The 14,286-nt window shown below is 43.5% G+C and overlaps 2 protein-coding genes across 3 annotated transcripts; both read right to left on the bottom strand.

Annotated features, from left to right (window-relative positions):
* Nucleotides 1–304: 304 nt before the first annotated feature.
* Nucleotides 305–5,261, bottom strand: LOC121573814 (transmembrane protein 119). Of its 2 annotated transcripts, none has more exons than XM_041886126.1 (2): nucleotides 5,048–5,261; nucleotides 305–1,629 (listed from the first exon to the last, which is right to left on the bottom strand). In XM_041886126.1, exon 2 carries the CDS (start codon nucleotides 1,624–1,626, stop codon nucleotides 715–717), a length of 912 nt encoding a protein of 303 aa, XP_041742060.1. In that variant the 5' UTR covers nucleotides 1,627–1,629; nucleotides 5,048–5,261; the 3' UTR covers nucleotides 305–714. The 2 variants fall into 2 exon arrangements, with proteins under 2 accessions (XP_041742060.1, XP_041742059.1); XM_041886125.1 differs by having other exon boundaries at nucleotides 305–1,637.
* A 4,185-nt stretch (nucleotides 5,262–9,446) lies between these two features.
* Nucleotides 9,447–12,723, bottom strand: LOC121573803 (uncharacterized threonine-rich GPI-anchored glycoprotein PJ4664.02-like). Its single transcript, XM_041886107.2, has 2 exons — nucleotides 12,625–12,723; nucleotides 9,447–12,107 (listed from the first exon to the last, which is right to left on the bottom strand). The coding sequence occupies exon 2, from the start codon at nucleotides 12,095–12,097 to the stop codon at nucleotides 10,331–10,333; it is 1,767 nt and encodes a 588-aa protein (XP_041742041.1). The 5' UTR covers nucleotides 12,098–12,107; nucleotides 12,625–12,723; the 3' UTR covers nucleotides 9,447–10,330.
* Nucleotides 12,724–14,286: the final 1,563 nt, after the last annotated feature.

Here is a 14,286-nt window from a genome sequence, read left to right on the forward strand (position 1 = left end):
ACAAATACAATTTGATTTGATAAGGACAAAATCGGCGGACAACAGGTAAAGTACATTTAAATAAAGTTTGTTCAACATTCTGACTTGTAATGGGACTGTTCAGGAATGATAAGCCTACATGTTAGAGATGAGTGTGTAAGTATTTCACTCTAAGATTCTAAAAGAGGCTAACTTACCCTGTACTTATCCATATTTGTTCTTCAAGAAAAAGCAACTGCAAATTGCCCTGAAAATGATCTCTAACCTAGGATTAACACCTCACTAACCTACCAATGGAGAGAGAGAAAAACAAAAGGCAGCACCATTACTTTGGCCATTTTACAAATACAAATAAAAACAACACAGAAACCTCAAACAAGACAGCATATATAGGGGTGTATGGTCAGGTTACATCGTGTTAACCCTTTAGGGAGAGAAATTGAAAGATGGCAGGTTACATAGTGTTAACCCTTTAGGGAGAGACATTGAAAGATGGCAGGTTACATAGTGTTAACCCTTTAGGGAGAGACATTGAAAGATGGCAGGTTACATAGCGTTAACCCTTTAGAGAGAGACATTGAAAGATGGCTACTGGGAAACAGAAGTAAAACAAGTATATGATTACACAGAACTGAACAGACATCATTTGGTAAATCCAAAGACCTTAAAGATAGTCAGTCACTCATGCAAAATTGGTCCAAACCATTGAGCTCAAACATAGTGTCGAGAGCATGGCTAAAATGCTGTTTTCTCTCCAGTGATCAACGGAATAGACAGCTTAACAGTGGAGTCCTCTTGCCTGTCCTCTTCCTGCTGGGCCTGTGAGTGCCCTGGGCCAGATGGAGACTCAGCTCCTGTGAGTGACTCATCATCCTTTTTTAGGCCTGTCTGTTCTGGAAGGATTTCTGACTGCTCAGGGCAGCTGCTCTGTTGGGCCTCACTGACTGAGAGCTGGCATACCTCCTCCTCACTCAGCTCAGGTGGATTCGATGGCTCATTGTCTTTCTCTATGATTTCTCCCACAGCCTGAACATTCACCTCAGGACTTTTCTCTGCGGCTGCAGATATGTGTGTGGAGTCTTTTCCCTCTCGCTCGCCCAGGGGAGGCTTGGAGGGAGTGCGGAGGTTCTTGGCTGCCCTCATGATGTCATGATGGAGCTTCTTGCTGGAGTCCACTGGCTCAGCCTGCTGCCCGTTGGAGGGTTTCTCTGGCACCTCGTTGAAAAGCTTGGTACCTCCGGTCTTGTCCCTCTGGTCCACGTACATCGTAGAGGGGAAGGACGAGGGGTAGTAGGCATTGACCTTCCGTTTGCGGCTCATGATGCAAGCACAGCTGAGGATGAGGAAGATAGTGATGAAGAGGGTGAAGAAAACTAGGATGAGGAACAGGTTCTCCTGCAGGAAGTGAACCATCTGGCTGAGCAGGAAGTGCTCTACGTGGGTGGAGCCATGTGAGGTGGTTGAGGACTCTGAGGTGGGGCCACTGGTGGCAGGTGGGGAAGGGGTGGGAATGAAGCTGTCTAGCTCCTCCCCCTCTGCACTGCCCTCCAATGAAATGTTGAAAGGGAGGGGTGTGGCCAGACTGGGGCTGCTGGACCACAGCATCACCGACAGACCAATCAGATGAAGTGCCATGAGGAACGTCATCTCCTGTAGGACTTGCAGAAAACAAAACAAGAACATACAGTCAGTGCTGCTGTGACTGTTGTCAATTTGCATTTTAACTGTTATTAAATTGCACAGATTTCGATCGACAGAGGTGTTTCGATTCATGTAGCAGTTCTTGTGTCTAACATTGACAGCTAACACCTAGAGCTTTTTGTGAGTGTTGCACAATACATTGTAAAGGCTTCACTCATCAACAATGAATGAAAATATCTTATGAGTAATTTCTATTCTTGATCAAATGTCCATAGCTGTAGAGCCCTAAATGGCATTTTAAAACCCAGACAGCACCTGAGAGCTGATGAAAGGCAGGCAGGATTTAAGGTCTGGATTCCAATCATAGCATGTCACACGCAGGCACACACACAATGCACACATGACTTGCGCACACACAGACAGACGCACATAAAGGCCTGAATTCAATCAGATTCGACTTAACCCACAGTAACTGCAAACTGCACAGCAGATCATTGTTTTTGTTAAGTCGATGTTGGAGATGTAACTGCATTGGAGCTGTCAAATTGGTGAGCAGCTCTTTTTCATGCTGGTTCCCGGAAATACATCATGACCCTCTTATTTCCCTGAAATGTAATTTGGCTTAAAGCAATAAACTAAACAGCCCTGCACAGTGTATGGTAGCAATAACAAGAAGGACCTCCACTTACTTTCGCAATGACAGAGAATAGCCAAACTTTAAACCAACTGAACATTGCAGATAGAAATGTCATGAATAGAGCTGTCATGAATCCTTAATCAACATGTCAGAGAGGCAGGTCTGTTCTACACAATATATTTATGTCTGAACATTCCACAGTTGTGCCTTGCTGAATGTGGCCCTGGAGTAGACTGCTGGCCTGGTCCTTGTAAATCATCCCAGCCGACCCACTCCTTCACCCACTTTTTCCACTCCATCTGTGTGCAAGCTGGGCCACATGAGCCATTGCATTCTTCAGGAAAGGGGGGATGGGAGTGCATTATAATTTATCACCCATTCACCTTGTGGGTAGGAGCGTTGGTTGCTGGATCGAATCCCCGAGCTGACAAGGTAAAAATCTGTCGTTCTTCCCCTGAGCAAGGCAGTTAACCCACTGTTCCCCTAGCGCCGATGATGTGGATGTTGATTAAGGCAGCCCCCCGTACCTCTCTGGTTCAGAGGGGTTGGGTTAAATGCGGAAGACACATTTCAGTTGAATGCATTCAGTTGTACAACTGACTAGGTATCCCCCTTTACCTCAGTGTATACTTTCACACACATATACAGTGGGGGAAAAAAGTATTTAGTCAGCCACCAATTGTGCAAGTTCTCCCACTTAAAAAGATGAGAGAGGCCTGTAATTTTCATCATAGGTACATGTCAACTATGACAGACAAATTGAGAAAAAAAAATCCAGAAAATCACATTGTAGGATTTTTTATGAATTTATTTGCAAATTATGGTGGAAAATAAGTATTTGGTCACCTACAAACAAGCAAGATTTCTGGCTCTCACAGACCTGTAACTTCTTCTTTAAGAGGCTCCTCTGTCCTCCACTCTTTACCTGTATTAATGGCACCTGTTTGAACTTGTTATCAGTATAAAAGACACCTGTCCACAACCTCAAACAGTCACACTCCAAACTCCACTATGGCCAAGACCAAAGAGCTGTCAAAGGACACCAGAAACAAAATTGTAGACCTGCACCAGGCTGGGAAGACTGAATCTGCAATAGGTAAGCAGCTTGGTTTGAAGAAATCAACTGTGGGAGCAATTATTAGGAAATGGAAGACATACAAGATCACTGATAATGTCCTCGATCTGGGGCTCCACGCAAGATCTCACCCCGTGGGGTCAAAATGATCACAAGAACGGTGAGCAAAAATCCCAGAACCACATGGGGGACCTAGTGAATGACCTGCAGAGAGCTGGGACCAAAGTAACAAAGCCTACCATCAGTAGCACACTACGCCGCCAGGGACTCAAATCCTGCAGTGCCAGACGTGTCCCCCTGCTTAAGCCAGTACATGTCCAGGCCCGTCTGAAGTTTGCTAGAGTGCATTTGGATGATCCAGAAGAGGATTGGGAGAATGTCATATGGTCAGATGAAACCAAAATATAACTTTTTGGTAAAAACTCAACTCGTCGTGTTTGGAGGACAAAGAATGCTGAGTTGCATCCAAAGAACACCATACCTACTGTGAAGCATGGGGGTGGAAACATCATGCTTTGGGGCTGTTTTTTCTGCAAAGGGACCAGGACGACTGATCCGTGTAAAGGAAAGAATGAATGGGGCCATGTATCGTGAGATTTTGAGTGAAAACCTCCTTCCATCAGCAAGGGCATTGAAGATTAAACGTGGCTGGGTCTTTTAGCATGACAATGATCCCAAACACACCGCCCGGGCAACGAAGGAGTGGCTTCGTAAGAAGCATTTCAAGGTCCTGGAGTGGCCTAGCCAGTCTCCAGATCTCAACCCCATAGAAAATCTTTGGAGGGAGTTGAAAGTCTGTGTTGCCCAGCGACAGCCCCAAAACATCACTGCTCTAGAGGAGATCTGCATGGAGGAATGGGCCAAAATACCAGCAACAGTGTGTGAAAACCTTGTGAAGACTTACAGAAAACGTTTGACCTGTGTCATTGCCAACAAAGGGTATATAACAAAGTATTGAGAAACTTTTGTTATTGACCAAATACTTATTTTCCACCATAATATGCAAATAAATTCATTAAAAATCCTACAATGTGATTTTCTGGATTTATTTTTCTCATTTTGTCTGTCATAGTTGACATGTACCTATTACAGGCCTTGAACCTACAGAACTTGTACAATTGGTTGCTGACTAAATACTTTTTCCCCCCACTGTACATACACACATTCACGGATGCGCGCACACATAATGGTTACAGACGCATTAGTCCCTATTGAAGTGATCAAGATACCATTTGAGATGCATGGACATGACCAGACATGTTTCAACAGTCATGCATTTAGCACAGCCATTGTGTGGAAAACCAATGACATACAAACATTTTAAAACGATTGAATAATACAAGACTTAGTCCGACTTCAAATTATACCTTCTTTTAAAAATAAAAGCTTTGTTCACCACACATTTATCTGCACAATCTCATGCAAATATGGGAAACCCATTGGTCTCAGAGAATCTCCTATTGGAGCACTCTATTGAACAATCCTGATTCCATGCTGGCAGGCTGCTAGCCTGGAGACATAAGTCATGATGCAGTCACAGTAGCTAAACTGCACTGCAATCCAATGGTCATGTGAGGTCACATCTGTCCACTGAAGTTAACTCATATTTGATAAGAACGTTATTTCTCTTTTGGAAATAAACCCTATGTGGTTAAATGTACAGTAAAAGAAAGAATAATAAAATAAAGTGAATAAATAAAAGTGTCTGTACTCACCACCTACAGAAGTGGTCACACACAGAAAAGGCTCCTCTAGAACTGTGGATGCTTTAGAGTTTGAGGAAAATGGATGGGAAAATGAACTGAGAGGACGGGAAAATGTGCCTGACTCACTTCCTCCAACAGTAATTCTACAGTTTCAGATTTCAGACTGGAGGTTTCTCTGACCGGCACAGAAAGAAACAAAACGTTAAGTTCTTTGCGATCGGTACAAATCCCTCCTTCCCCCTCTCCTCTCCTTCCCCCTCTCCTCTCCTTTCCTCCCCTCCTCCCTCTCTGGCTGCCTTGCTTCCCAGAAAATGACTGGGCTCCTGGGCTCCTGGGCTCCTGGGCTCCACACAGATTGTTCTTGTTAGGCAGTAGTCTAATGTGATGTGGGGGCAGGGCCTAAGGGCTCGGCTCAACTCAGCTCTCCGATCCCAGTTCTGGATGCTCAAGGCCAGAGTCAACACTGCAGCAGGCTGGCTGAGCTCAGAGTGAGGAGAAAATCACCGCTCTGGGTTTTAACTGCGGACAGCGACTTGACAAACCGCAGACATTTTATTGGATAAATTGTTTGTCACTTGGCTTACTCCCTCTGTCGTCTTACATGCACTTAACCCTCTGAAACATTTTGGGCCTCCTAAACAATAACTCTATCAAGGCCTTTCGGAATTTATTGAATTCACTTGCACTTACTCTGTCACATACCTTCTTCTGTCACATACCTTCTTCTGTCACATACCTTACTCTGTCACATACTTTATTCTGTCACATACCTTACTCTGTCACATACCTTATTCTGTCACATACCTTATTCTGTCACATACCTTACCTTACTCACTCTCCCATATTATACACATTCTCCACACCGAAGCTACACTTTTAGGTTCTAGATAGGGGCTATCTATATCTAGAACCTAAAAGGGTTCTTCGGCTGTCCCCATAGGAGAACCCTTTGAAGAACCATTGTTGATTACAGGTAGAACCCTTTTGGTTCCAAGTATAACTGTTTTGGGTTCCATGTAGAATCCTTTTCACAGAGGGTTCTACATGGAACCCAAAATGGTTCTACCTGGAACCAAAAAGGGTTCTCCTATGGGGACAGCCAAAGAACCCTTTTGGAACTCTTTTTTCTAAGAGTATAGTGACGATCCCAAGTGGCTATAGTTATGGCAAAAGTTATGGCACACTGTACCTCTGACACCCTAATGACTTACAGCAGACCAGCCACGTTAACAGACATGCAGCTCCACAGTGTGATTGTCTCTCACAGGAAGGGGTTAATTTTTTCTGTGTGGACATACCACCAATAAGAGGGTAGGGGTGTTGGGGCACGTGCTGAGGGCCTTGCCAAAAACAATGAGCAGGGTGTTCTATGGAGTATAGTGTGATGGAATCGTTCTCAAAACAAGGGTCTAAGCGTACTGCCAAATTACATATACTACAGTGAGGATTTCTCCCAGTCGTTCAATCAGTCACTTGCATGAACACAGAAATTGGTTATTATAAAAGCACAAACAGAACACAGAAATGGGTTATTATAAAAGCACAAACATAACAATTTCCATCACAATAGTTAAACACGCGCAATGTGGAGCCACAATTAAGAGAGAGAAAGAACTAGCAAGCGAGAGAGAGAGAGAGAGAGAGAGAATGAGAATGTGTGTGTGTGTGTGTGTGTGTGTGCATGCGTGCGTGTGTGTGTGCACACGCAGAGAGATATGATTGTGTATAGATTAAACACAGCTACAGCTCAGAATGTTTGAGATGATTCATCAAGACTAGCCAACCTTTATTTGGTCATAATGAAAGTGAGGTGGTTACAGAGTACATACTCTAGTCTAGTGTCAGGTCTATGATTCCATTTGTCTTATAATCTCTGTCAACATCCCTCAGAGTCAGCTTTCCCTGGCATGAAAATGTGATTCTAGTTTATAATATACAGCCTGTTGATGTGTATGAAGCATGTGGACTGAGATGTAAATCTCTGCTTCTGCAAAGAAATAACTTTGATATTGATGTTAAAAAGGGGCCTTGAAAGCATGTAAAAAATAAACCAGCCTTTTTATTTGGTCTGCTTGCTTGTGTTATCTACTTATTATGAGTACATAGTAAAACAAAGGGAAATATCGGCGCATATTACAAACCATAGGGTATAGTTTTATAGTGACAAATCTAGAGGGTCCATGTTTGAAAAACTGAAATGCCACCTGGCTTGAATCACCACAGACACAGTCATTAGCCAGCTGCCCTTTGTTTAATATCACTTTGTCATTTCTTTACAGTTTTGTTATGATCTATTCATTTGTTCCAGTTCTTTGTGATCACTTTTCAGTTAAATTGTGCAGCCTCTTCATTGTGTTTGACTGGACATGTGGTGTCTCTAGGAAAAATTAAAAAAGAAAAGCCTTTCATGAAGTCAAACATCTGAGGGCTTGAGAGGTTTGAAGGGGGGTCTGGGTTTAGCAATGATATCTTTGTATTATGACTTATTATGGCAATACAAGGACACAAGAAACATCTGCTGAACGTCTGGGACTTTCTACACAGACACTCAATACAGAAGGTTACAGACTTATTTAACATATTGTAAAGGACATTTCATCACACATTCGTCTGATCCTGACCATATTTGATGTACTTCATACAGTTTATGTTTTGGCTCACTGTACATCAAGGCAGATGGTTTTGTTATCAAGACCTAACAAGACTTCCACAAGAACAAGCTTTTCTGCAGAAAAGAAAATAAATAAAATTGCTCGCAAGGATACATATTTTCTGAAGCATGTATAAAGAGAAATTATGAGTGGTTTGCACAATATATATACAGTACCAGTCAAAAGTTTGGACACACCTACTCATTCCAGGGTTTTTCTTTATTTTTACTATTTTCTACATTGTAGAATAATAGTGAAGACATCAAAACTATGAAATAACACTTATGGAATCATGTAGTAACCAACAAAGTGTTAAACAAATCAAAATATATGTTATATTTGAGATTCTTCAAAGTAGCCACCCTTTGCCTTGATGACAGCTTTGCACACTCTTGGCATTCTCTCAACCAGCTTCATGAGGTAGTCACCTGGAATGCATTTCAATTAACAGGTGTGCCTTGTTAAAAGTTAATTTGTGGAATTTCTTTCCTTCTTAATGCGTTTGAGCTAATCAGTTGTGTTGTGACAAGGTAGGGGGGTATACAGAAGATAGCTCTGTTTGGTAAAAGACCAAGTCCATAATATGGCAAGAACAGCTCAAATAAGCAAAGAGAAACAACAGTCCATCATTACTTTAAGACATGAAGGTCAGTCAATACGGAAAATGTCAAGAACTTTGAAAGTTTCTTCAAGTGCAGTCACAAAAACCATCAAGCGCTATGATGAAACTGGCTCTCATGAGGACTGCCACAGGAAAGGAAGACCCAGAGTTACCTCTGCTGCAGAGGATAAATTCATTAGAATAACTGCACCTCAGATTGCAGCCCAAATAAATGCTTCACAGAGTTCAAGTAACAGACACATCTCAACATCAACTGTTCAGAGGAGTCTGCGTGAATCAGGCCTTCATGGTCGAATTGCTGCAAAGAAACCACTACTAAAGGACACCAATAAGAAGAAGAGACTTGCTTGGGCCAAGAAACAGGAGCAATGGACATTAGACCGGTGGAAATCTGTCCTTTGGTCTGATGAGTCCAAATTTGAGATTTTTGGTTCCAACCGCCGTGTCTTTGTGAGACGCAGAGTAGGTGAACGGATGATCTCCGCATGTGTGGTTTCCATCGTGAAGCATGGAGGAGGAGGTGTGATGGTGTGGGGGTGCTTTGCTGGTGACACTATCAGTGATTTATTTGGAATTCAAGGCACACTTAACCAGCATGGCTACCACAGCATTCTGCAGCGATACGCCATCCCATCTGGTTTGCGCTTAGTGGGACTTTCATTTGTTTTTCAACAGGACAATGACCCGAAACACACCTCCAGGCTGTGTAAGGGCTACTTGACCAAGAAGGAGAGTGATGGAGTGCTGCATCAGATGACCTGGCCTCCACAATCACTTGACCTCAACCCAATTGAGATGGTTTGGGATGAGTTGGACCACAGAGTGAAGGAAAAGCAGCTAACAAGTGCTCAGCATATGTGGGAACTCCTTCAAGACTGTTGGAAAAGCATTCCAGGTGAAGCTGGTTGAGAGAATGCCAAGAGTGTGCAAAGCTGTCATCAAGGCAAAGGGTGGCTACTTTGAAGAATCTAAAATATAAAATATTTTTTGATTTGTTTAACACTCTGTTGGTTACTACATGATTCCATATGTGTTATTTAATGGTTTTGATGTCTTCACTATTATTCTACAATGTAGAAAATAGTAAAAATAAAGAAAAACCCTGGAATGAGTAGGTGTGTCCAAACCTTTGACTGGTACTTTATATATATAAATGTATATATATATATATATATTTTTTTAAATCATGTATTTCCACTCAGAACATTGAAGGCTATAACATTCTGACCACGTAAAACTCAAAATAGCTCCATGCACCCAGTGACAAAACGAACAGTGAGTCATCATAAGCAGTCCAGGTTTTTTTATAGCTCTGTAAGTGTGTATGTGCGGGAACGATTCTCTTTAAAAATAACATGAACTTTAATTCCAGGTCTATAAATCAATTATAGAATCCTAAATATCTCTAGTAAACTGTCCGTGTAACAAACCTTTTTTACATCACTGTTCTCATCCTGTTAGGGGAACTTCACTATTAACAGAATCATGTCAGTGCAATGGTGCAAAAACTCAATCTCACTCAGAACTACTCAGAGGCTGCATTGGGTTGCATTACGTTTGAGGATGATTGACCACCTGACTTTTCCAAACTTGGTCACTATTTGCTGTAAACACGTCACAACAAAGTAACGTATCATTGGTTCTCCATTTGTGGTTTCTGTCTCTTCCTCTACTGGTTGCTGTAGATGGATGTGCAGCGAGGCCCAACCAACAACTTCAAAGAGGAAGCTGAAATATATTCTAAGAGCAACAGTTTGTATATTGATAGCAGTCGACCAGTCAGATGTGCAATTCAAAGTCTCATCAAATGAAAAAAAGTCCTCATCTACCCCAGAGTAAGCAGTAAAACTACAAAGGTTTTACACGCCCCCCACAGTCTCTGTTTTTAATCCTTACCCTTGATAAACTTTAAGATGGCTGGGATAACCATTAACCTTCAGGCTTGGAGTTGTGTACCCTGTGTAATTGGACCATATAGCACTTCACACAGTGTGACACAGTCTGACACTGTCTGCATATCTAGACTCTAGACTCTGGTCGTTGCTCATTGTCTGGGAGGAAGCTGTGGAGGGTTACATCATCTCCCCCCTCCTCGTCACTATCCAACTCTGTTCCATGCAGCAGGGCTCCGTTGCTCTTGGGGATGTGGGGTCTCCAATGGGGATCATTGTCATCGTGGAGCAGGGCAGAGATACACACCATCTCTGTGCCCCGATGGTTTGTGCCCACTCTGTAGCGGTGCTTCCTGGAGGAGTACTTGGTGCAGAGGATGATGCAGCTGACCATGAAGAAGGTGGCCACTGCAGCCAGGGAGGCAATGGCAATCAGACACTGGCTCACCAGACCATCCCGTCGGGTAGGAGAGCAGGGCAGACCCCCTCCCCCTGATGGATCAATGTCTTTTTTAGAAAGTGACGTTGTCATGGTGGTCGTTGTCTTGGTGGTCAAGATGGGGAACTTCTTTGTGTTAATCTTGGATATCAGGACCCCAGAAGAGGAGTTGGTAGAATTGTCAGTGGTGGAGATGGGTAGAGAAGTGGTTGAGAAAGTCTCATTGGTGGAGGATGAGACATTGGTAGAGCTAGGCCCTGGGGTGGAGAATGAGACATTGGTAGAGCTAGGCCCTGGGGTGGAGGATGAGACATTGGTGGAGCTAGGCCCTGGGGTGGAGGATGAGACATTGGTAGAGCTAGGCCCTGGGGTGGAGAATGAGTCATTGGTGGAGCTAGGCCCTGGGGTGGAGGATGAGACATTGGTAGAGATAGGCCCTGGGGTGGAGGATGAGACATTGGTAGAGCTAGGCCCTGGGGTGGAGGATGAGACATTGGTGGAGCTATGCCCTGGGGTGGAGGATGAGACATTGGTAGAGCTAGGCCCTGGGGTGGAGAATGAGACATTGGTGGAGCTAGGCCCTGGGGTGGAGGATGAGACATTGGTAGAGCTAGGCCCTGGGGTGGAGGATGAGACATTGGTAGAGCTAGGCCCTGGGGTGGAGGATGAGACATTGGTAGAGCTAGGCCCTGGGGTGGAGGATGAGACATTGGTAGAGCTAGGCCCTGGGGTGGAGGATGAGACAATGTTGGAGAAAGGTCCAGAGGTGGAGGAGGGCCCAGTGGTGGAGGACACCTCAGATGTGGTGTTAAGTTCAGTGATTGTGTTGAGGTCAGAGATGGATAAGGGCCCCATGGTGGAGGTGGCAGAGGATGACTCATTGGTAGAGGAGCTATGCCCTGTGGTGGAGAGTGGTCCAGAGAAGGAGGGTCCTGTGATGGATGTAGAGCTGGGAGTGGTGGTGGAGTTAGACCCAAGAGACAAGACGTCAGATCTGCTAGATGTCCCATGGGAAGAGGACGTCTGGCTGGTGGGTTGGTCGGTGGGGAGGTGAGATGTTGTTGTGCCTAACCCAGGGGCAAGTGAGTTGCTCTGGGTACTGCTGTTGTACATCACTTCATGGTTTTCCACCATAGAAGAACCGCTCTTTTGTGTTGCTGTTGTATTGATGCTCATATCACCATGTTTATCAAAGGATTCCTGGGTAACAGAGGCCATGATAGTAGAGCTGTTTGTGAACTCTGAGGGTCTTGGTGTAAAGATACTGTCTGGGCCATGATGAGCCAGTGTGTAAGGAGAAGTCAGAGGCCTGGTTGACTCTGTGGAGGCCAGGGGCGGTGCAGTGGATTTACTGCCTCTGTCTTCTGTGAGTGGGAGGTTCTGAGATCCCTCAGAAGACAACAGAAACAGGCTCCACAACAGAACAGGATACACCTTGTTGGACCATGACATCATGGTGCCAACTCTGAAATGAGAAATCAGTACACACATTACTGCTTGAATGTGGTATGCGATTGGATATCAAATGATATCCGTAGATCTGTTGCTATATGGCAGGGGCGTCAGGAAGCAGACTATCAATGCTGACATGCAGAGCAACTAATGGATGTTCTAACTGGCCTTAGGAAACCGTTGTTTGTGACAAAGCGACATGCCACTGTGGGTGGTGACATCGTCAGCATGACATGGTGAAACAATATGTTACTCATAATTAGCACCACACCCATGTAACGGATGAAACAGGAACTCAAAGGTATCATAGGCTTTATAATGCGACTTAAAGTACATATAACTACTTTGGTAGCATCAATAAAATAAAAATTAATAATTTAAAGAATAAAACAAATCTGAGGCACCTCAAGAAAAGCAAAAATCTTCAAACTCTGGAACCAATGAAAAAGGCTCATTTTACACACAACATCCAGTATTCAAAACCTCTCTATTGTCGCAGGCACCTACTGTCAGTAATTCTTAAGTCTTACCTCACTGATGGGGAAGCGTAGTAGAAGACGTGGAAGGATATAAGGCTCAAATTGGTGATGCTGGAGTTAAGCACATGCTGGCATGCCTTGACGAGCTGATGGTAGAAGCACAACAGGGTTCTCAACCTGATATGAAGAAACAGGAAATGTGCACTGTTCTGCAGAAGTTGCGTTTTTCACACTGACTCAAGTGTGAAACTGACAAGCCCAGAGATGCCTAGATGGTTTGTTACCTTTCCCTCATTTGAAATTGTTTAGGGGATAATATGATTCAATTTGCAGTGCATTTATGGACAGTTTTTATTTTGTATTTATTAATTTTAAGGAAAAACATATTGAGACCTAGGTCTTTTTTACAAATGTGCCCTGTATATACAACATAAATATACACATTACACTCAAACATTTACACATTAAAATACAAAAATACAATCATGGGATGCACAAATAAAACATCACAAATCACCCAGAAACACAGTTACATTCCTCCAGAAAAAAGTCCCCAATCAATACTTTAAATTGCCGAAACGGCACCAGAACATCAAGATGAAATGTAGTTTGTGCTCTAAGAATGTGAAATTCAGAGAACTACACTCAGCAGACATTTATCCACACAATAGTAGATAATTCATTACATCCCCCCCCCAAAAAAAATCACAGTCCACATCATACTTTGGAAAATATCAAAGTTTCCAAAGGCCCACTCTCTCATATGATAGTTGAAGTGGGTTAGACATAGAATTATCAACAGAAGTGTCTGAGGTGCTGAGTAATATTTAAGTGGAATGGTGGTGTCTCAGATATGTCCTTCTATGGTAGATGCTAGATGTCTGGAGTCTGATAATGGAGAGCGTCTGGTGCTTGGGAGAGTTACAGTGTAAACTACAGACCTCGTGTAACCAGCATCATTGCTATGTGTGCAAACGACAGACCTCCTGTAACCAGGCTCATTTCTGTGCAAACTACAGACCTCCTGTAACCAGGCTCATTGCTGTGCAGTGTAAACTACAAACCTCCTGCAACCAGGCTCATTGCTGTGTAAACTACAGACCTCCTGTAACCAGGCTCATTGCTATGCAGTGTAAACTACAGACCTCCTGCAACCAGGCTCATTGCTATGCAGTGTAAACCACAGACCTCCTGCAACCAGGCTCATTGCTATGCAGTGTAAACTACAGACCTCCTGCAACCAGGCTCATTGCTGTGCAAACTACAGACCTCCTGTAACCAGGCTCATTGTTATGCAGTGCAAACTACAGATGTCCTGTAACCAGGCTCATTGCTGTGCAGTGACAGAATGGAAATGTGACAGCAAGTATTGAAACCTGTCTCCATGAAAACCACCACTTCCTGTTCTTGTGAGTCACTGGTGAACCAGCTCCTTTCAGTGCTCGGATGTTGCTCTGGGCTCTCTCTAACCCCCTTCACAGAGGTAGTTGTCTCAGAGATCATGTATTAATCACAACCACTAGTTTAGTTGCAGGCTGACAGTTTTTCTTGGCATAGGCGTACTTCATCACACTACATCACACAATGCATGATTTGTAAAGCAAAATATTGTCTGCATGGAGTTTGAGCACTATATTCACTAAATTGGCAAACATGACATTTGATCCATTAAAAACAACAACAAATTATATTTCCCCTAAAGGACCTAAACTG

Source organism: Coregonus clupeaformis, chromosome 9 (genome assembly GCF_020615455.1).
Source record: "Coregonus clupeaformis isolate EN_2021a chromosome 9, ASM2061545v1, whole genome shotgun sequence".
Taxonomy (NCBI): domain Eukaryota; kingdom Metazoa; phylum Chordata; class Actinopteri; order Salmoniformes; family Salmonidae; genus Coregonus; species Coregonus clupeaformis.